This window comes from Nerophis lumbriciformis, linkage group LG05, assembly GCF_033978685.3.
Source record: "Nerophis lumbriciformis linkage group LG05, RoL_Nlum_v2.1, whole genome shotgun sequence".
Classification (NCBI taxonomy): domain Eukaryota; kingdom Metazoa; phylum Chordata; class Actinopteri; order Syngnathiformes; family Syngnathidae; genus Nerophis; species Nerophis lumbriciformis.
Window position 1 is genome coordinate 47,816,459 of NC_084552.2, and position 23,412 is coordinate 47,839,870.

The 23,412-nt window shown below is 37.2% G+C and overlaps 1 protein-coding gene across 1 annotated transcript in view; it reads right to left on the reverse strand.

Moving 5' to 3' along the window:
* Positions 1 to 23,412, reverse strand: part of plxna4 (plexin A4) — a 381,909-nt gene that overhangs the window by 60,945 nt on the left and 297,552 nt on the right. The window contains exon 5 of the mRNA XM_061959460.2: positions 15,228 to 15,328. Coding sequence (XP_061815444.1) covers positions 15,228 to 15,328 — 101 coding nt within the window. The remainder of the gene's footprint in view (positions 1 to 15,227; positions 15,329 to 23,412) is intronic.

The window sequence follows — 23,412 nt, forward strand, 5'->3', positions numbered from 1 at the left end:
AACAACAGGAGAGTTATTCACGAGTAGAAACCCAACCTGCAGTTAGTTAGAGGCATTGCTCATATTTCCTGCTAGTGACTGTGAATGGACCCCCAAGTCCACAATGGCCGGTCTGTATGGGGAAGTGGAGCAGGTCCCGGGGGGGCGGGTGGGGGGCTAGGTGATCTCTAGCAACACTAGTGCTTATATTCCACTCTGGGTGGTCGAATGCTATTTTATTCTGTGGTAGCTAACAAACAACACAACTTAAAGTAACAAAAATGTTACATAGAATTGCTGGCATTCGCGCACGAGAAGTAAAATATATAGAAATGAACTCTGGTCAAATATTGCGTATTTAATAAATATACATTTAAAAATAAATATTTAAATATCATTTTTTGCCTGTCCCGCTTCCTAAAATTAGACTTTACCACAAAATATAATCATCTAAATCCTACACAACTTTTTTTTTTTTTTTTTTTTACATATACTTTTTACATATACTTACATTCTTAGCCCAACTATATGTTTATTGAATGAAAAAATCTACAACAATATAATTAAAGTTCATACTTTAGGAGTGATGTTCTTAGGTTTTTTGCTCAGTCCTGTTACACGCTCATTTACAGTATCATTTTCTTTTTCTGTAGGGGTTTTTTGGTTTGTAATTCAATTGCATGTGAATAATTTGTACTTTTACTTTTTTTTTTTTTTCTGTAAAAAATTGCACTCTTATGGCTTTTGTGTAATCCAACATTAGCATAACTATTTCATGTAACTAATTTGGAGTTGTTTTAATTTTATTGTGGTGTTATCGTCGTGTGTATTGCCGATACTGTATGTGTGTATTGCCTTAATCGTTTTGTTTTTTTAATATTTTAGACCCCAGGGAGAAGAGCTCCTACTATTGCAGCAGCTAATGGGAAACTTAATAAAAAACAACAACTAACAACCAAATTATTAATTTTTTTTTGTAGTTCAAATGTATTGACTTTTTTACTCTTGAAAATGACGGATGACCATTATAAAAGCCTTAAACAATATCAGTGCAGTGTCAATACAGGTAGTAGGTGTGCCATACACTCACTGAGGCGTTATGTACACATCAGTACCTGTGACTCTCAGTCCTTATACTTAAATGAGTCAACTTTAGTTTAGGAATATTGTACAAAAATAAAAATTTCCTGAGAAGGGCCAACACATTTTGAGTAGTTTATTTCGAAGAAGTGAACGGCCCTTAGGGATAGTTTCATGGCTTGGTGGGGCTCTAGCTCAACATATATAGAGCTTCACGTCAAATGCATGCTATATTTCAACCAGAACAATACATGAAGAAAATAATGTTGTTATAAATACAACACTTACCAACACTTGTGGCATTGGGCATGAAATAGGTTACTGCTTCTTTAAGATGTTTTGGTTCCACTCCCTGAATATTGTGACTGACGGGCGCCTGGCGCTGACACATTAAAACAGAGGGCGATGTAAAAAGGATTAGATTGGCTCTGAATGGAGACTAATCTGCACTCTGTCTCACTCAGGGCCTTTTGATAAGGTGACGCAATTAGAGAGAAGACCATGCAATGGCCACTGATGATGATCACATGATATATTGGGTGGATAATATCTTCTACATTTCATTTATTCATCATCAAGTCCTTCTTTCATGATTTAATTGACTATCATGTTCCGGATATGTTGGTACGTGTTGGTCCACACATGCAATAGACGTCGCCAATGAAGATAAACAACACATTTAGATATCAAAGTAGGCTTATTTTGCAATACCACTTTTTTCCTTTGGGGGCAACTGTGAGCCCCTTTAGCGCATTACTTTTAATAGGGCCCTGAAATACACCATAATGTTATTTTACAAACTTTTTTTTTTTTTTAACTGAAATTATAGTTCTAATTTGCCTGATCATAAACAATTCATGTCATGAATATATATTAGTATTATTTACAAATTTACATGAGCAGGTCATTGTATCCTCTTTGGAAGACAAATATACTTATATACCTAAAAATGTAAAGTTGATTTTTTATTTTCGTTTTTTTTTTTGTTTATCATCGTTTAAAAAAATTGTACATATGTATTAATATATGAAAAAAATATAAATATATATATATATATATATATATATATATATATATATATACACATATACACACACATATATATATATATATATATATATATATATATATATATATATATATATATATATATATATATATATATATATATATATATATATATACACAGTATATATATATATATATATATATATATATATATATATATATATATATATATATATATATATATATATTTATATATATATATATATATATATATATATATATATATATATATATTAGTTTCCATTCAGGGCCAATCTAATCCTATATATATATATATATATATATATATATATATATATATATATATATATATATATATATATATATATATATATATATTGAGATATATATATATATACTGTATATATATATATATTGAGATATATATATATATATATATATATATATATTGATGTATACATATATTGATATATGTATTGATATATATTTAAATTATATATTTTTTATCATAATTGATTCATTCATAATTGTGTATTTGAATAATTTAAATTTACACAAGCAGGTAAACTGTTATATCCTCTTGGATACCGATCCTTTTTTTTTGCAGTTATATGCTTAATACAATATATTGTTCCTATTTCTAATCGTTATGATAAAACTATGGGTCAGATATCGGTCCAATATCATAAAAAAAACAAGATATGTGTTTGATATGTGATGATACGTGCCTGCATGTAAAATGTGTGAAATAATGTCAGATACAAGGAGTCCTGCATCGTGTTTACGTGTGCAAAGCTGGACAGCCAGTTAGCATCTAAATGTCCTCCAATAACCTCAGAAGGTTGCTCTCTTCTTCTATTTTAGTCAAGTCATTTACAAAAGGTAAACATGGTAGGCTATCGGCTACTAGGAGCTAGCAGCTACAAAACAGCTAAGCACACAGTAGCACACAAGCTAGACATACGTAACAAGCGTCCTTCATTGAACATATTGCAGTCTAAAACAGCACATTTGTTAAAATGTACAAGTATCAAATAATTATATTTGCATTTTACTTACACATACAAAATCTCCAAGGCAGCAGCGTATTCAAAAGTATCCAGTAACAAACGTGTCCACATCATTGAACTTACTGCATCATGACCTGAATGTCATGAACTATTATTGAACACCAATCATTTTTTTGGACCGATAAACATTTTTATTACACAAACTTAGTAAATGTGAAAAATATAAACAATTTTAGCCCCTTTAAAGACAGCATAAGTACATACCAAATACATAAATAAATAGGTCAGTGTTTTTCATATTTACCATTGTTCTCTGTTTGACAAATTTTACATGATCAAACCTTTTCTAACATTCCACACTTCAAAATAATACAAGTACAGTACATGAGATTTCCTGTCATATCCAATTGCACTATTGAAGCTTTGAATATCGGCCAATCAGTATCGGCCAATTCTCAAGGCCCCAAGATCGGGATCCTATCGAAAATGAAAAAATCAGGACACCCCTATTTAAAAGATTACAGTTAGTTTTATTATATTTTATCTAATTATAAATCAGTAGTTACAATTGACACAGACAGGTATGTTATAACTTTTGGGAGTACAAATATGACAGTATAAATACATATTTTTTTCCCATATGTTATATAGTAATATTGTTAATATAATGATTGCAACATTTAAACAATGCTAATTAATTTCATTACAATTGATTATTTAACACAGGATCTCTTTAGTGTTATTTTTCTTATCTTCTGTTTTATGAATGATGAATGACGCCCCATAAATCTGGCGAGTTTTCTTTGTTATTTGGTGAAAACAAACAAACAAAAACATATTTTCCCTGCGTTACAGTGACATATCTATTTAGTTTAAGTTAAAAAATGTGGTTCCTTGCACAATTTTGAGTTAATATACATAACATGCATAACTGAATACAACAGGAAATAAACATACAAATCCACTCAATACAAATGCTGCAAGCTGTCACCATTTCCAAACTCTCCACAGTGAGTGTCCATATGTTTGCAGGTGGGGTGCAGACGCACAGTATGAGCTGTGTCTGGTGAGACTTGGGTGTAATGCATATCTAATGTGGAGCATGGAGAAGGTCAAGCAGGCTGCGGAATGAAAGCTATTAGATTCCTGCAAAGCTCCGGTCCAGACGTCTGCGGGTCTATCAAGTTTCCATATGTATGATTTAAAATCATCCATGTGTCGCTACTGTTCTGTATGGAACACCTTTACACAGTTTTAGTTAAACAGTGCAGGAGAAATGACGAAATGTCACACTTCCACATGCACACGGAGCATCATTAAGAGCGCTGGTCCACATGGACACACATGGGGACGCCCCGTGGGAGAGTCATTACCTGGCCCACTGGCCGTGACCCCACTGTGGACACACATTGTGGAGTGCAAGCTCACACCCATGGGCCATGCAGCCTCTCATCAGTGCAAGAAATGACACTTTAGAGATAATGTAGGAAAACAGCACACTATCGATCCAGCCTGGACGCCTCTGAAAGACAATACGACCACTACATCGTTTATTTACACACCGCCTGACCTCTGCTATTGAAAGCATCTTCAAGATAATTAAACATCCATATATGCACCATATGTTTACACAATATTGGCTTATATTCTTAAACTGCTTCCTTATAGTCTAGTGTATTTGTGTGTGCTTGTGTGTTTGTGTGTGTGATAGTGACAGAAACTTGAAGGCGTAATGCTCGGTTCCATCCCGATGCCCCTGTCACTTCTTGACCTTGTTCCCTTCTCTCAGCGATACCTCTCTTCTGCAGCAGGTGACACACACACACACACACACACACACACACACACACACACACACACACACACACACACACACACACACACACACACACACACACACATACACCCCCCTCTCTCTCTCTCTCTCTCTCTCTCTCTCTCTCTCTCTCTCTCTCTCTCTCTCTCTCTCTCTCTCTCTCTCTCCCTCTCTCTCTCCCTCTCTCTCTCTCTCTCTCTCTCTCTCTCTCCGTCTCTCACATCACAGCCCAGGTGCAAGTATCCTCAGGTCGAAAAGACAGCTTAAAATAAATTAAACGGCGCCAATGAAAAATACCAGGTGGTAATAGGGAGTTAAAGTAGGGCTGGGCGATAAAACTATAGCAAAATATATATCTTGATAGACATGTAATCGATAAAGCAATAAAAATAAGTGTCTATATAAAGTGTTCTATATACTGCATATATATTTTTGTTCCTTTCTCAAAAGAAACCGTAAGTTGCAAAGCAAGGTTGGTTGCATGAACAAAGGCGCTCACTCGCTGGTAACCGAGCAACGCAGCAAGTGATCACTGATTAATGACACGCTAACAACCAATCAGGGAACAATATCAACTGTCTTGTGCCATGCATCTTGTTGTCTCATAGTTAATTATGTCCATGGAGAGAGAAGAGAAACTATTAAAAGGTGCTGCAGAGAACAAATCAATTGTTGATCAAACAGGAAAAGTCACCTCAACAGTATGGTCATTTTTGGGATTTTTTAAAACCAACTGTAGTCAGACCAATGTGGTCTGTAAATTAAGCAAGGTAGCTCGACCACCCCGAGACAAGTAATACCAAACCACCTTAGCTGCACTCACCCTTTAGAGCACTATTTTGTTACACTGTATTAGGTATTTCTTACATATTCCTTATTTTTGCACATTCATTTTAAGAGGTTATTGTTTAGTCTTCAATGTGATTGTAGAATTTGGTATACATTAAGTGTTTCCATGGTTGTGTTGACATTTCCTTTCTGCCTTAATAATTGAGTGGATTGTAATCAGAAAGGACGGTTATATTTTAAATTCAAAACTTTATATTTGATGTACTTTTCTCCTGATTCTTGTTTTTTTTAGGCTATTAAAATATAAATTATTATCGATATTGACCAAACACTTATATCGTGACACAGTTTTCAGCCACACATCGCCCTATTCAGCCCTATTTTAAAGTATTACTATTTGTTAACATTTTGTTATAACTAAAATTATTATTATTTTAATAATTTTGTGCAGCAATTATCACTGTCAGAACTTTATAATTAATTTGTTATTAGTTCATTTCACTAATTTGTTATGAATACTGGTACTCTACCATATTTGTAGATACTGTATCTGCTGATGTTGTGTTTTGTCTGTCTTGTCCACACAGTTCCCCCTTTCAGCTTTCTTCTATCCCCTCCTGCTGCCCCAAATACCGGTACAAAATATATCCAAAATTTAATAAAGCTAAGCACACATAAAGCAAAAGGAGAAGTATCCCGTACCTTTACTTTGTAAAGTAAATCTGTACAGCAGATCAAAAATATTGTTTACCAATGTGGCTGAATAGGACAGACTAAGAACAAACCAAAACAAAACAAAACAAAACACTAAAAGTAGTGTTTGGTGTAAAGACAATTGTGTGATCAAATACGCCACTTTCAATTCAGGACCAAATGTGTGTAGCTTTGTCATGCAAGGCTGAAAATGAACAACAATCTGGTAAATGATCCGAGTATTCATTCACCACAGATGGTTAACAGAGTGAAGAATAATAGTTCACACACATCAGACTCGCATGTCGCCACTTTTTATCATCAATAACACGAAGGAGGGGCGTTGACACGAAAAGGAGAACGCGTTAGTCGCTTAGAAGTCGTTTTTGAGATAGTTGTGTTGCATCCAATCAACCTTGAAATCACCACCCTTTTGAGTAAACAGCTTCTCTCTGCGCTCTATCAGCATAGCTTTATTTACTTTATGGATTGGCCAGAAGAGCCGAGGGAAGAACAAGGAGGGAAAAAACAATCGATAAGCGTGTGGGAGGAAATTAACAGGAGATGTTGACAAGCCCTCAAAAGTCCTTCCTTGGTTTGACTTTGAATGGAGGAAGAAGTCGCCGCTATGCACCCTTTATTTATGTTTGTTGCTCAGCTGGTTCCCAAAGTGTTCCTAATGCAGCATCTAGGTTCAGTTAAAATGAACTCTGATGTGTTTGCTCTGCTAGTGTAGTTCATTTGATCAAGTGCAGCGATTTGCAATCTATTTGTGGCGGTTGTCTACGGCGTCAAAACACGCGCTTTAAAACGCTCCGTGCGCTGGGATTCTGTTTGTAAATAAAATAAACAGCAAGAATTAGGGCTGTGCAATTTTGAAAAAAAAAAACTAAGTGCCATTTTTCTCTCCAAAATTGCGATTGCGATTCGATTTGCAATTTTTATATTTTATACACAAAAACGCATACAACTGGGAAAATATTGAGTGAAGGAAAACTTGTTACTTTAGACCAGGGGTTGGCAACCCAAAATGTTGAAAGAGCCTTATTGGACCAAAAATACAAAAACAAATCTGTCTGGAGCTGCAAAAAATTAAAAGCCATATTACATACAGATAGTGTGTCATATGAGATATAAATTGAATTAATATGACTTAAAGGAAACTAAATGACCTCAAATATAGCTACAAATGAGGCATAATTATGCAATATGTACATATAGCTAGCCTAAATAGCATGTTAGCATCGATTAGCTCGCAGTCATGCATTGACCAAATATGTCTGATTAGCACTCCACACAAGTCAATAACATCAACAAAACTCACCTTTGTGGATTCATGCACAACGTTAAAAGTTTGGTGGACAACATGAGACAGAAAAAGAAGTGACATAAAACACGTCCTAGAAAGTCGCAGAAAGATATACATGTAAACAAACTAAGGTGAGTTCAAGGACTGCAAAAATTAGTAGGACAAAACGGCGCTCGCCAAATACTCGAATCAGTGAAGCATGTTTAATATAAACAGTGTGCTTTATAACAATTAGGGAGCTCTGTGTCATGTTTGTCCTCCTACAGAAACCATATTAAAACAAAAAATATTTTTTTCCCCCCTCAACTTTTCCATTTTTCATACATTTTTGAAAAAGCTCCAGAGAGCCACTAGGGCGGCGCTAAAGAGCCGCATGCGGCTCTAGAGCCGCGGGTTGCCGACCCCTGCTTTAGACTGTCAATCAACATATTCTTGTTTCAAGGTGATTACATTAGAACAATATGCAATAATTTACTTGAAAACATATTTGGCTTTATGCAGACAGACTCAGAGCTTTTGTCTACATCATGCTCTTAAACTGAAGTATTAACCGATAAAAACTATGCGGTGTTTATAATGTAATGTAATCAAATTATACCAATAATGCAAATAACCATTTAAAAAGAATAGACACTTTTATTCCTCATTATTTTAGAATTGTTTACCATTGAACTGTAATTGGAAGGTAAACAACTTTGTTAACCTGAATAAGTTAACAAACAAAAAAATGAAATTGACTCATTTCTGTAAGCAAAATTTTAACTTAAAAAGATATTGAACATCTTAAAGAGAACTATTTTTCCCAGTTAGAAAAACCATGTCGGACATTGTCTTTTTGTCTATTGCCATCACGTGACCATGGCATTTTTTCTCATTCGTCAGTGTTGATGGGCTCATATTCCCCATTGGATTTGAAGCTGAAACATTCTCACAATGGGAAATTTGTCTTCTTAATAATATTTTTTCCTCCTAGTTTTTGTTACTTTGCAGCACTTCTCACTAGCGAGTGGCGAGTAAGGAGGCTATCTCTGCTTCCTGTGTGTGTAACGCTGGGGCCCCGCTTTCCGCCCACCGAGACAGCGATTGTGAATGATTGAAAAGAGGGCTCACTGTGTTAAGTTATTCTACTGTCATATAAACGAGCCCAGGTGCTGAGTGAGACCTCTTTGTCTCTGAATAAAGCGAGAGAGATGAAGAAATGCGAGGCTCAACATTTCTGATTGGTGAACATGTATGTCACTCAAATGGCGGTCATGGTGGAGAAAAAGGAAAAACTTAGCCTCCTGCGATCATTTATTGCACTAATTAAAAGCTTGATGGAGATTTGATTTCGATTAATTGTGCAGCCCCAGCAAGAATGAAAAAATAGAGCACAGAGGGCTCAATGTACAAAAACTAACTATGGCATCAAAACAATGCAAAATCAGCGCTCAAAGAAAATGTTTTTTATGCCCGCAGACTTCATTTGCGCTTGCGTTGTGTTTCTCTTTTTCTCGACATGCACGGCGTCCTCCCTTTTGGCACTTTGGGGTGGACATTCAATATAAGGCCCAGTAACTACCCTCCTTTTTGGTTGGTCCCTTTAAACGTCTCCTGCAGAGCTATTCAACTGGTAGTCAGAAAGCCAAATCCGTCCCGAGAATGACACAAAACCGGCCCGCCGCAAGATAAGGTCAAACAATTTGGAAAAGACTAATATTTTTGCACAGATTCCTGAAATAATTAAAGGTTTCTCATGCACATAATGTTTTACTTGCTTTTTTGCAGTAGGTCCATAAAAACAGCAGATTCTCAGCACTGTACTAACAAAGAATAACAGTGAAGAGAGAAGTCCGGCTCCCTGTTCCTTAGCTTTTGCCTTGGTCTATTGTTTGCTGCTCAGAGCCAATCTGGGGCAACATTACATCAAACCGTGTCCCTAATAGAGAAGATTAGTCTTTACACAAAATAACCCACTTTTATTGTACTTTGTCATTTATTATACTTGCTTCACATTACAATTTAGTCATGTGAATCTTAGAACAACTCATGTTCAATTTGATTGAAATTCTTCGGGCGACGATTCAATTTAGAATCGATTCTCAATTCAAAATGATTCTCGCAATATATTATTTGGTGCATAAATTGAAAACCTTTTTAACATAGGTTACAAAACCTCCCTCTTGGCTGCTGAAGTATGACTTATTAACACAGCTTGTAAGCGCGGATATGGCTCTAAAAACGTTTAAAAAAAAAATTTATTGAAAATGATTAATTGATTCAGAAAAATATTAAATAACAATCGCAATTTGATTGTGAATCGTTTTCTTCCAGCACGCATACTACAACCTAGTAAACAATGACATTTATTAGGATGTCATGTGAACATGTCAAAAAGGCGATATTTAACAACTTGACAAAATGTTTTTTTTCTGGATAAATGCTCCCCAGGCAATTGCAGTGTTGCATTGTGTATACAGTACTTACTTTATATGAGATCATTTTGTAATACCTTGATGTCATTATGCCAGAGTCACAAGTATGATACTTTCAAACTGTAATTACATTTGTGTGCTGTTTTATTGTTTTTATTTTAGGCACTTAACCTCATAAGAAATGACGCAATGGGTTATCAATGGTAACAGTTTCCTTTGATTGGCTGTGACAGTACGCCTTTAAAGTGATCAATGAGAAATAAGGGGAGTTTCCCAGCTGTGAATATGAAGCCTGTCCCTAAGTGCCAAAAGGGAGGAACTCCATACACGTAGAGAAACAAAGAAACGTCCTCGAGCACAAAAACGCAGATTTTGGCACTGTTGGCGCCATAGTTTGTAGTTTTTTCTCGTTACGATATGTTCTTTTGCTCTATTTTCTAGTCTTAGTGTTCCTTTTATGTCTACAAGGTGCCTCGGGTGCCCAATAAAAAGTCCACAAAAAGAAAACCAAACAAACGCAAGAGTGTCTCCAGGCTTGGGTCTTCCTAGCACTATTGCTAGTAATGACCCCCACCAGTCAAACACTGAGTTTGCACACTTGTGGAGGTGTTCTGCATGCTTCCACACCTTGCCTTTCACTACAGCACTCCCTGGCCTTGTGGAGGTACCCTGCATCTTCAGTCCCAGAGCAAATATTTCGCCTTACGTGATCGCTTGTATTTCATTATGGATTAACTGTATGACACAAGAAACACTTTCCGTTTTTACCTAACCAACGACTCTATGAGGAAAAATCAGACAGTTTGGAATATTTACTTAATAAAGCAAAAATATTTCCAAGTTAGCATCACTGATCCCTCCTGCTAAGTCTTCTTATTCTCTGGCGGACAATTACGGTGCATACCACCACTAGGTACTGCTAAATCCATTTGTGGCGGGCCAAATTTATTCATGGCGGGCCGCCACAAATAAATAATTCTACAGGAATCATTGAAGTGTGAAAGTAATCATCCAAAACCTGCTGTGAAACGACCGGACTGCTTGAGAGATTGCTTGCTTGCAGGTGAACTCTGGTGCGGTTAGGTTCACTTAAGCTCAAATGTGAATGTGACATGGACCTAAGACACAAAACAGTGTTCAAATGACAGCAAAGAGTTGCAGAAATGACAAATATGTGAGATTAAATCCGTTGGGTTATCTCCCTGCAGGGTGAGCGCTCTTTAAAAGTATATTTGAGAAGCTTTTGGTGAAGTCTAAGGAGGTCAAACTGCAGAAAATATCAACAATTATTCAAGATGTCAATTATTTAATTATATCAAGTATGATATGTCACAAAAGGTGTCCAATCACTTAAAACCTTACTTTATGTTATTTAATGCAACTACCAATGTGAACGCTTAAGTGCACATTTTTGGTACAGACTAGCATATCAAACCACTTTTCGGCAAGTGTGAAAAAGATGCAGGATTAAGACTGTTAGCCACTTTTGGTACGCAAACTCCTCCGACGTAGTCACTGGAAGGAGCCCATATGCTTCATGACGGATATTACACCTCCGTTAAAGCCAATCTGTCAGCTGTCAGTCAGTGCAAGCGGCTAACTAGGCCGTCAAGGCTCCCGTCAAGCGTGACAGGCAGACAGATTGGAAGTCACATTTCCACAAGTCGCATTATCATCGCATTTAGCACGGGTGTTAGAACTATCTGCCGTTTGCACTTTGATAGCAAATTAAAGGGCCGGGAAGCGATGCTAATGCTGTGATAGCTTAATAATTGCCATCACGATTACTCCCTGTGGCAACTTCCATCATACTGTACCACATTTTTGCGATGTATTGCACTCAATGCTAGCGTGTGAATCCCCCACTTTAGAATAACTACTAGCAGCTAGCAGGAGGAATGCCAATTGCTACCATTTTAGTTTTATATTTGGATGTGTAAAGTTTCTATAAACTATACACTGCTATCTAATTTAGAATATTACATTATCTAAACAAAACCAGAATACACAGTACAGCTGGTACAATTAGTGTCAAATATGTGAACAGTTCTGGCCTAATAATCATAATCATAATCATAACAATAACATGCAATTACTCTTTGAAATGTATTTAATGGAAATGGCCTTATAGGTGTTTGTTTGTGTGTGTGTGTGTGCGAGAGGATATGGCTGAGGCAGATTCTATCAGACTTACGCACGACAGGCCAATCTGTAGACACCCATTTGCTGGATGTCCAAAGCGTTAATAGCCTTGCATATACACACACACACACACACACACACACACACACACACACACACACACACACACACACACACACACACACACACACACACACACACACACACACACACACACACACACACTTCCTGTTTGTATGACGAATTAATAATGATGCCCACAAACGGTTAAGAAGGAAAAGTCTCCCTGCAAACACTGTCTCCGGTTGTGTGTGTTTGTCTCCATCTCCAAGAATGAATTGAATGTCACTGATGAATAACTTCTAGATTCATGGCTAAATCCTCTTATTACCCATCTGAGAGGCGGCATGATTTATAATCTAGAATAACTTTGACGCGCCGTGACGCGATGATGCGGGAGCTTGCAGCCAGCTCACAGTAAAGCAGCAGAGGGCTACTGAGCTGTTTGTATCATTGCGCCGCTAAAATAGTTTGTCTGTGTTAGCGCTTATAATAACAACATCGATAATATTTGGTGACTATTCAAGTCACGATATGTATAAAGAATTTTGTTGGCAGGTTTTAGATGGATATTTAGCGGGTTTTGTGGGCAAAATAGAGAGCCCCCATTGACTATATTGTTAGCGGACATTTTATGTATTTATTTATTTACAACTCAGAATGCATTTAAAAAAAGAAAAACATATGTGTTCATGTCTTGTATAAGGATTGTGGGTGATAGACAGCACATCTCTCTAATTGTTGCATATTTCTAGTATGACTGATCGGATAATATGGTCAGAGTGCAGAAGCGTTACTACAGTGACGTCAATCTCCGGAAAAAGCTGAAGGTATTCGGAGCGGAATATTCAAATTGGCTGACTGAATTTGTGGCATTTTGTGATGTTTAAACAGTGTTTTCACATACTTTGCGGACTATAAATACGATTGGATATGGTTTAATGCAGGGGTAGGGAACCTATGGCTCTCGAGCCAGATGTGGCTCTTTTGATGACTGCATCTGGCTCTCAGATAAATCTTACCTGACATTGCTTAACACGATAAGTAATGAATAATTCCGCTGGTAATTGCAGTGTTAAAAATAACGTTCAAAATATAAAACACTCTCATGCATTTTAATCCGTCCATCCTGTCGAAGAAGTCGCAATAATGGTAAGAAGTATTTTATTTATTATCGGTTAGCTTCAGAATAACAATGTTATTAAAAAGACTAAGAGACTTGTTAGACTCTAAAAATAATGGTCTTACTTAAAAATGCATGCATTTAGTTGTATTCAGTGTTAAAAAATATTATATGGCTCTCACGGAAATACATTTTAAAATATTTGGCTTTCATGGCTCTCTCGGCCAAAAAGGTTCCCGACCCCTGGTTTAATGGATACAATGAAACACAATTAAGCATATAAAGTCAACTTGTTTTTCCAGTCAATTGGTACTTTAAAGACTGTATACGTCCATTTCAGATGGTTAATAAATAGGTTAGTGTTTTTCATACCTACCATTGTTCTCTGTTTAAATAATTATACTTGATCGAACTTTTCTAACATTCCAAACTTCAAAATAGTAAAAGTATGCAATACTCTTGCTGATATCGTATCGGATTAAAATTGGTATCAGCCAATAATTAGGGCTCCAATGTCGGTATACTTTCGGAAGTGAAAATTCGGGACACCCCTTCTGATAACCAATAAAAAAAATGCATTGAGGTGAGATTACACATGCTGTGCTGTAGGTGGGTTATGGTGAACAAATCAAGCGCCTCTCCTATGTGCCGTGCTGTAAGCCTGAGCTCATCAAACATGCCGTCAATTGTGTTAGACTTCTTCACTGTTTCAGGAGTAGACATTTTGCATGCTAATTGCACCATATGTTCTTCAAACATTCAAAACAACTTCACGCTTCAACACGCCAACCCTTTTCAGCCACAGGATCACTTTGACAGTGTTTTGAAAGCCTGAGAAGACGCCTGCTGCTATAGAAGCTATCGCAAAGACAGCCATAAAGAAAGGCTAGTTTCTATCACCACAGCGTTTGAAAAGTGAAAAAAAGCTTACCAGATACGACCAAAGGACTAAAGCAATCTGTGATTTCACCATGGAAATGATGGACGACCATCGTTCAAGGTGCTGACTCTTGTCAGGACAAATCTACACGTGCACTTTGTCAAATCCATCTTTGTTTGACTCTTTAATTCCTTCAGGTGTGCACAAATTACACTTGAAAAAATAATACATGTAATATTGGTCTTGGGAGGCAGGAAGTTATCGTTATTGGCTTGAAAAAAATATATAGCGTGCATCCCTTAAAAATAGACACATTTGTGTAAACTTTAAAAAGCTTTATTGTGGTGTGTTATGAAAATATTGAAATTGCTATCTAAATGTTATTGTTTGTTATTGCCTGCCAAAATAGAGTAAGAACACAGTCCAGTGGTCCATTCACACGCCTCTCTCTCCTGACCTCATCCTTCTTTTTTTCCTCGCACCTTTCCAGTTTTTCGGTCAATATGCTCTGCTCAGCTGCATCCCTGCCCTCTCTGCGTCCTCTCAGCTCAGCGCCAACAGGGATGAAGGTGCTAAATGCGGGGCTACTACATTACGCCCGGCGCACATGCCATACCCAAGAGGGCTCGCACTGACACGAGAAAGCCATTTTCAATTTACAGCCGAGTGGGAAATCAAGCGCTCACCCCCACCCTCCTCTAGCACGCCAGACACCATCTCTACTCCCATCTTAGAGCTTGACAGCTGGCGGGGAGTGCAAATTTGTGCGCTTGCCACAGATGGAAAGACGGCGACGGATGGACGGATGCGCTTCAAGTGGATTGGAGGATAGGCTGGAAAGTGAACAGCTTAGCGTACAAATTGGCTTTAATGGGAGCGTCAGAGCAACGTCTCGTTACTTACGTGTTGTGCAGGACACACCAGCCGCAGTGAGGGTCTCCCGATCCGAGGCATTCGCTGCAGGTGGAGTACTGACCACACGCTTCCACGGGCATCCTTGAAAGCTGTGGAGAAGCACCAAAACCAAGAGTTAAAGGTCCAAACGTGGGAAAAATCCATTATCTCCATCACGTGTTTGCTCCACTTTTGAAGTTCAGGCTTTGCTAGACATCATAAAATGACAATTTTCCATCTACCTTTCGGTTGCGATCATGTTTTTACTTCAGCTCACCGAGCCGGATGTGACTCTTAAAATGTGAGAGTATTGTTAGCATGTAGCTCACGTAGCTATGCAAGTGTTGCTAACGTTTGTGTCCTCCTGAACCACTCGTTTATGTTATGTTGTTGGATGTGACAAATGGTATCAACTACATTGGACACGTGCAAAGTTACAGAGTGGATAAAATGTACAATAGCGCTTCTTGGGGACTATGTGGACAAACAGAGCTCATTAGCGTTTAAATGGCATAGAATCATTACATTTTGATCAACCCACTTTGGACCTATTGAAAATATTTCAAAAAATACTGTAAGGTTGGAGCTTTAAACTTCAAAAATTCCTCACACTTTTAAAAGCCAAACTTTCTTCTCAAAAAGGTATACTCCCAGACCAGTGGTGTGCCGTCAGGGCCAGCAAGGCCTTCTCTGCCGGCCTAACATAACCAGAAATCATGATCAAAATTAAAGATAATAGTTTTTTTTATTTACTTTCCCTAAATATCTAAAAGTATTCATATTCTCTTCATGTCATATTATGCTCCTTCCGGCGCTGTTTTTTTAAGGTTATAGAGTTTTTATCCAATCAGAATTCAAATAGCTTATATTGCCAAGCTGTACCAAATCTGCTCGAAGCCTTCAGAATCAACAATGTTGGCGTCCGTGCAATGTAAGTGAACGGACAGATATATTTGATAGACAGTTGCGATAGCCAATCAGATCACGAGTTGTTGTCAGTAAGGCCTTTTAGATGGCCTAAGGCAGATATATATAGTGATGTTATGAGCTCGGTAACACAAGAACTCCATTACCCAGCATGCCACAGTAGTGCAGAGCATGCGCAGTAGCCGCGTTTAGATGAGCACCTTGTGGAGTAAACTTTAAGAACTCAGCCAACACGCCTCGTCTGCATCTTTTATGATGAAACAAGACAACACATATATTTGCAAGGCCATTTTCAAGAAGGATATTTAAAGAGAAACCACATATTGTGAGACGATGTCAGCCAACCCCGAAAGCTCGAATTGGTTCTACAAATTGTGAGTTCAGATATTTTATTTCTTTATTTTTTCACGTTTAATATGTTTTTTGCAATTTTAATTTTGACAGCACCACATAAGATATGTTTTAAATGCTGATGCGGGTTTATTGTATTTTAAATGCGCCAGAAAATAACCTGTGATGTACACTGTTGGTGGTGATTCAATGCCCAGTAGTACGTAAATGTGTTTCTGTATACTATTTCTCCTGCAATGGTCATGTGGGGAAATACATTATGGTATTTTGAGAGGTAATCATTGAAGTCGGACATCACTGAAGGCCTAGGTGGGAAACGCACGGCCCGCCACTGTCCAAGACGATGCCCTCTACTGGTCTGTGGTGTTAACAACATGTTTCACGTAATACCAAAGCACTTGGATTTTGTTTTTGTCTCCTGTAAAAAGTAACGTAAACAAAGAATGCAAGGTATAACAATGAAGTCATCCGTGGTAGGTAGGGCACAACTGCAAGTAACGAGATCAGACATGCTAGTGCCAGAATGTCTCTATCGTGCTATCTCTAAAGCACAGCCTGCAACTTGCCAACCGTATCTCTTCCTTAAAAGCACACAAGATCAATGCTTGCTCACTCGCTCGCTTGCTCTGCAACCCAAATTTCAAGGTTAGAAAAAAAAAGAAGAAGTGATTCACACATGCTGTCACGGATGACACCTGACTGCAGGAACTACACTGCACCGTTATAGACTTGTGTGTGTGTGTGTGTGTGTGTGTGTGTGTGTGTGTGTGTGTGTGTGTGTGTGACTTCTTGTCAAAGTGGAGTAGAATGCTGCATGTTATTACACACCAGAAACAATGGGAGTGCCAGGAGAGCAAGCAACTGGTGTGTTTTGGGCTCCCAGCATCCCTGCTGTGCCGAGGCCTATTTGCATTAGATAAAGAAGAAAAACACGCTATCCAACCTGATGCGCTTTACACACGAGAGCGCCATGTGAAGGCCATTGTTTAGTTACGCGGAGAGCAGCTAGACAGAACAATGGTGTCATATCTTTACCATTTAACACTTGGTCGGGTCGCGGATGCGGCCACTCAAAGTCACATGAGCCCTGATATTGTTCAGTCTACATTTCTTATCAAAAATACAGAAAACAAACGAGCTGAACGGGCCAGTGAGCCCCTTGTCACCACTGTGCCCTCGACGCCATCACAACAGACAGCGGTGCGTGGCGCCTATTATTCCCTCACTTATTATTCGCGGTGTGCAATTCGATATTAGATATAACTCCAATATTATGAAAAAAATATATATGTGATTATACTGTATGTGTTTGCATGTAAAATGTCCTGCAGCGTGTTCACTTGTGCAAAGCTGGACAGCCAGTTAGCATCTAAATGCCCCCCCCCCCTTCACATCCCACCCCCCGGATTGTAAATAATGTAAATAATTAAATGTATATACTCTGATGATTAACTTGTGTGATGACTGTATTATGCTGATAGTATATATTTGTACCATGAATTGATTTACGTGGACCCCGACTTAAACAAGTTGAAAAACTTATTCGGGTGTTACCATTTAGTGGTCAATTGTACGGAATATGTACTGTACGTGCAATCTACTAATAAAAGTTTCAATTAATTCAATCAATCAATCAATCCAATGAGCACACAAGGTTGGTATTTTCTTCTATTTTAGTCTTTTACAAAAGTTAAGCATGGTAGGCTATAGGCTACTAGGCGCTAGCAGCTACACAACAGCGAAGCACATAATAGCACACAAGCTCGACATACGCAATAAGAATGCTTCATTGACAATATTGCAGTCTGAAACAGCACATTTGTCAATATAAACAAGTATCAAATTGTTAAAATTGCATATTACTTACACATATAAAGTCTCCAAGCAGAAAGGTATTAGAAAGTATCCAGTTACAAACGTTCAACTGTCAATTGTCAGTGGTGTCTCAAAAAAACAAAAACAATTAACACTCCACTTCCAAATTAAACACAGCATAGGTCCATTCCAGATAGTTAATAATAAATAGGTTAGTGATTTTTATACATATTATTGTTTACTGTTCTTTGTTTGACTAATTTGACAACGTTCCACACAACAAAATAATAAAAGTAGGTATGATTCTTGCTGATATTGTATCAGATCAACATTGGTTGCAGTTTTGTTGCATGTTTTGAATGGCTTAAAGTAGCGCCATCTAGTGGGAAAAAAATATAAAAAATACAAATTAAAAGCTAATAGTCCAACTTAAAATGTTCATATTAAGAATACCATAAGTTTATGTTGTGATTAATATTGTTATTTTTTGTCATTTAGAATAAACGTGTCGCATTTAGTATAGTCTTGCCATTTTCGGCTAATTTAGGCAACAAAGACAACATTCTTTTTTTTTAATTGAGCAAATTCAAACTTCACTTTAGTTTTAGTTTGCCCCACTTTTGATGATTGATGATGCAGTTTTCGATCAGATTTTTTGGTTATCATACAGCCAAACATTGTCAATAAAGACTCCCTTGCGTTGGTGACTCAGTCTCTGTATTTTTTTTTTATAGAGTACGTCTGCAAAATAATTTACAATGGGACCAGAAAAAGTTGTAAGTTGTGAGTTCCAGCATTAACACTATGGAATCAAGTTAGAACCGGTAGCAAAGAACAAATGTGGTGTAAAAGTGATGTTGAATTTAATTTCTTCAATTCATTTGTCATTTATACGTATTATACCATACATTTCATACTATAAGCCAGTACTTTTTTCCTATGCTTTGAACCCTACGATTTATAAAAGGGTGAGGCTAATATATGGATTTTTCTTTGCTGACGACCATAATGCAAATTGTTAAAAAACACAAAACAAGCGAAGACACCAAATAGGTGCGTAATTGTTTGCGCTATGACGCCTTCTTTTGGACAAGTTCGCTCACTGCAGGGGCTGCAATGCCCTTCTGTTTAGATTGACCTTTCAACCGTAAGTACAAGTGCCATTCTGTCTTCAAATTGTCCAGAGCGTTTTCTCGTACGGATTCTTTATTCACCACTACAAGCTACGTTTGTAAGTTTTACAATATAACTAAAACAATTCTTACTTACTAAACCGTCCTATGGGGGATGTCTTTAGGGGTGTTTTCATGCATATTCGTACTTGCTTAGACTTAGACTTAGACAAGCTTTAACAATCCACAAGGGAAATTGTTCCACACAGTAGCTCAGTTACAAAGGATGGAAAGTGTAAGGATGGAAAGGACAATGCAGGTATAAAATAGACTAAAAATGTACCGTAGTAGCAATATAAAATATAACATATACACGTAATATTTACATAATAGATGTACATTATTTGATATATACTGATATATTATACTATATGTTGTATATTATATTGCTATGGTAATATAATGAAGCTAGCGTCATTAGCATTTGATAATATACTAACACGTTTACGAGTGTCTTTGTTAGTATTATCAACTTACAATAGCATTCTTTTTGTATTGTTTCAGTTTTGTAAATTTACCAAAGCGCCACTGTGGAGTTATTGAGTCTGCACAACAAACCTCTCCTATCTCTCGCTTCCTTGTTACTATGGCGGCCGGTGCTGCTGGGCAACCGTTGTGCAATTAATGATAGATCATTTAGTTAAATGTACGTGTGTATGTAATGTAACAATAATCCCTGTTGTGCCAGTAATATATGTGTAGCGCCGCGTCTCCAATTACATATCTCACAGTTATGCTCATTACTGCCGCAGATCAGCTACAATCAAAGCGAATTATTATTTATATGCACGGCGATGGATGGGTATAATAATGGACAACCTGCTGCGGAGATGAGAATTAATCACCATGCTGCACTTCCATCAGCCTCGGCTTAGTAGTGAGCTCGCATTAAACGCACGTCTTTTACTCTGGCTGATGTTCTGCGTCCCGACGTGTGACACGCTGGCGTCGCACCTGACATGGCGCTAAATCCCTCATATCATGAAGTGGCTTAGCTGCTAAAGGTGGAATATTGTATTCACTTGACGTCCTCAAAAGGTCAACAGGAGTAAGCCATCCATTGCTGGACCGTCAAGGCTTGACAAACGATTGGGAAGCAATCAATCGTTTTCATTTTTCCCTCTGCTCAAAGGGTGGTGACCTAAAGGAAGCTAATATCTTCCACTCTTTTACCTGCTTAACGAATAGAAAATTTGCACAACGACATGCTAATGTCATTTCAGGGGCCCGCACTGGGAAAATATGAACCTTCAATCACAACAAAAATCCACAAAATCATCCCCAAACGACAAATGGAGTGAGGTTCCCAAGGCAAGAGAAGTTACCGTCTTTGGAGAGGCATCCATTCACATGTTAGTACGATCAACAGTAAATAGAGTGCACTTATTCTACTGCATTACACATTCAACTATCAAGCATGTTAGCTCTGAGCCGCAGTTCTGCACTTTTGTTGTGTCACTTATCGCAGTGGTTCTCAACCTTTTTCAGTGATGTACCCCCTGTGAACATTTTTTTAATTCAAGTACCCCCTAATCAGAGCAAAGCATTTTTGGTTGAAAAAAAGAGATAAAGAAGTAAAATACAGCACTATGTCATCAGTTTCTGATTTATTAAATTGTATAACAGTGCAAAATGTTGCTCATTTGTAGTGGTCTTTCTTGAACTATTTGGAAAAAAATATATAAAATAACTAAAAACTTGTTGAAAAATAAACAAGTGATTCAATTATGAATAAAGATTTCTACACATAGAAGTAATCATCAACTTAAAGTGCCCTCTTTGGGGATTGTAATAGAGATCCATCTGGATTCATGAACTTAATTCTAAACATTTCTTCACAAAAAAAGAAATCTTTAACATCAAAATTTATGGAACATGTCCACAAAAAATCTAGCTGTCAACACTGAATATTGCATTTCTTTTCACAGTTCTTTTTGACAGACATTTTAGTGAAGGTCAAACCATCATGGCATGGGGGAAACTCTGGGTTTATGGTAATGAATGGAATAGCCTACTTGATTTGATGTTCAGTGTATGAACTTACATTCATATTTTGTTGAAGTATTATTCAATAAATATATTTACAAAGGATTTTTGAATTGTTGCTATTTTTAGAATATAAAAAAAAAATCTCACGTACCCCTTGGCATACCTTCAAGTACCCCCAGGGGTAAGCGTACCCCCATTAGAGAACCACTGACTTATCGGATATCTTTCAATCGTTTTTGTTAATCTCTTTTTTTTTGGATGGTGACTTGAAGGTAGATGAGAATTACCATACAAAAGTCCACTCTAATATCTACAAATTATAAATGGAGTGAGGTTTTTCAATGCTAGAGTTGTTAGCAACTGCAGTACCGTTATAGAAATGTTGACGTATTTATGTTTCACAACATTCAATACAAATTTTACAGTCAAGCAAGTTAGCTCTGAACCTCAGTTCTGCACTTTTATTGCGTGTTTTATATCTTTCAATCATTTTTATTCATCTCTGCTGAAAGGATGGTGATTTAAGGGAAGCTGAGGACTACTAGACTGTATACAAATCCACACTATTACCTACAAATAATGAATGGAGTAAGGTTCTCAATGCTACAGTAGTTAGCAACTTCAGTATCATTGCAGAAATGTCGACGTGTTTGTATTTCACAACATTGGACAAAAATGTTTGAGGTATATCTTTTGCATTGAATTGCACTTTTGTAGTGTCTTGGATCTGATATCAATCAGTGTGTGTTTAGCTCTCTGCTGAAAAAACGGTTATTTAAAGGAAGCTAACATCAGGCAAGCAACCAGAAAATTAACACGGTTGAGGATAATCATGTACAAATCCACACAATCATCTACGAATGATAAATGGAGTGAGGTTTCCAATGCTTTAGTAGTTAGCAACTTCAGTACTTTATAAAAATGTCGACTTGCTCTTCTTTTAGAACATTTGACAGAAAAGGCTTGAGTTATTCTATTGAATTGGATCTGTGCATTTGATTGTCAATTAGATGAGCTCTGAACCTCACTCGTGCACTTCTGTTGTGTGTCATATTGGATATCAATCTTTTTTTTTTTTTTTTTTTTCTGTTTCTCTGCTCAAAAGGGGGTGACTTAAAGGAAGCTGAAGATTACGAGACAACAATCCACACTACTCTCTACAAATGATGAAGGGAGTGAGGCTCCCAATGCTAGAGTGGTTAGCAACTTCAGTACCTTTGTAGAAACGGTTCACATTTTCCAACATTTAAGATAAAAGGCTGCAGTTTTTCTGTTGCATTGGATTTGTGCATTTGATTGTCAATCAGGTTAGCTCTGAACCTCAGTTATGCACTTTTGTTGTGTCTCATATTGGATATCAATCAGTCATTTTTATTTTTTGCACCAATCAAAGGGCGGTGACTTAAAGGAAGCTGAAGATTGCCATACAAAAATCCTCATGATGATTTACAAATGATGAATGGAGGGAGGTTCCCAATACAAGCTAGAGTAGTTAGCAACTAAATTAGAAATGATTCATACTTCACAACATTTAACACAAAAGGCTGCAGTTTTTTCTGTTGCATTGTGAATTTGACTGACAAGTAGGTTAGCTCTGAGCCTCAGTTAAGTATGTTTTATTTTCAACTATAAAAATAATTGTTAAATTCTATTCATTGCTTCCTTACATGTTTTCTGCCATCATTCATGTTAAAAGGTGTGCGTTTTCACCTTCTGAAGCCGTGAGATGCTTCCTAATCGGAGTTTGGCCGTAAACAACAAAGACTTTTGGACATAACCACCATAAAATATCGTTCTATGACCTTTGTCTCTGTCGAGTCAGACATTCTGCAGCCTCATAAAGCTCTACCGCTTTCAAAGCTTTGGTGCGTGCAAACTATCCGCAGAGGGAACAGACAATGACGGACCATTAGAGGGAGAACAAAAGGTAAAACTTCCAG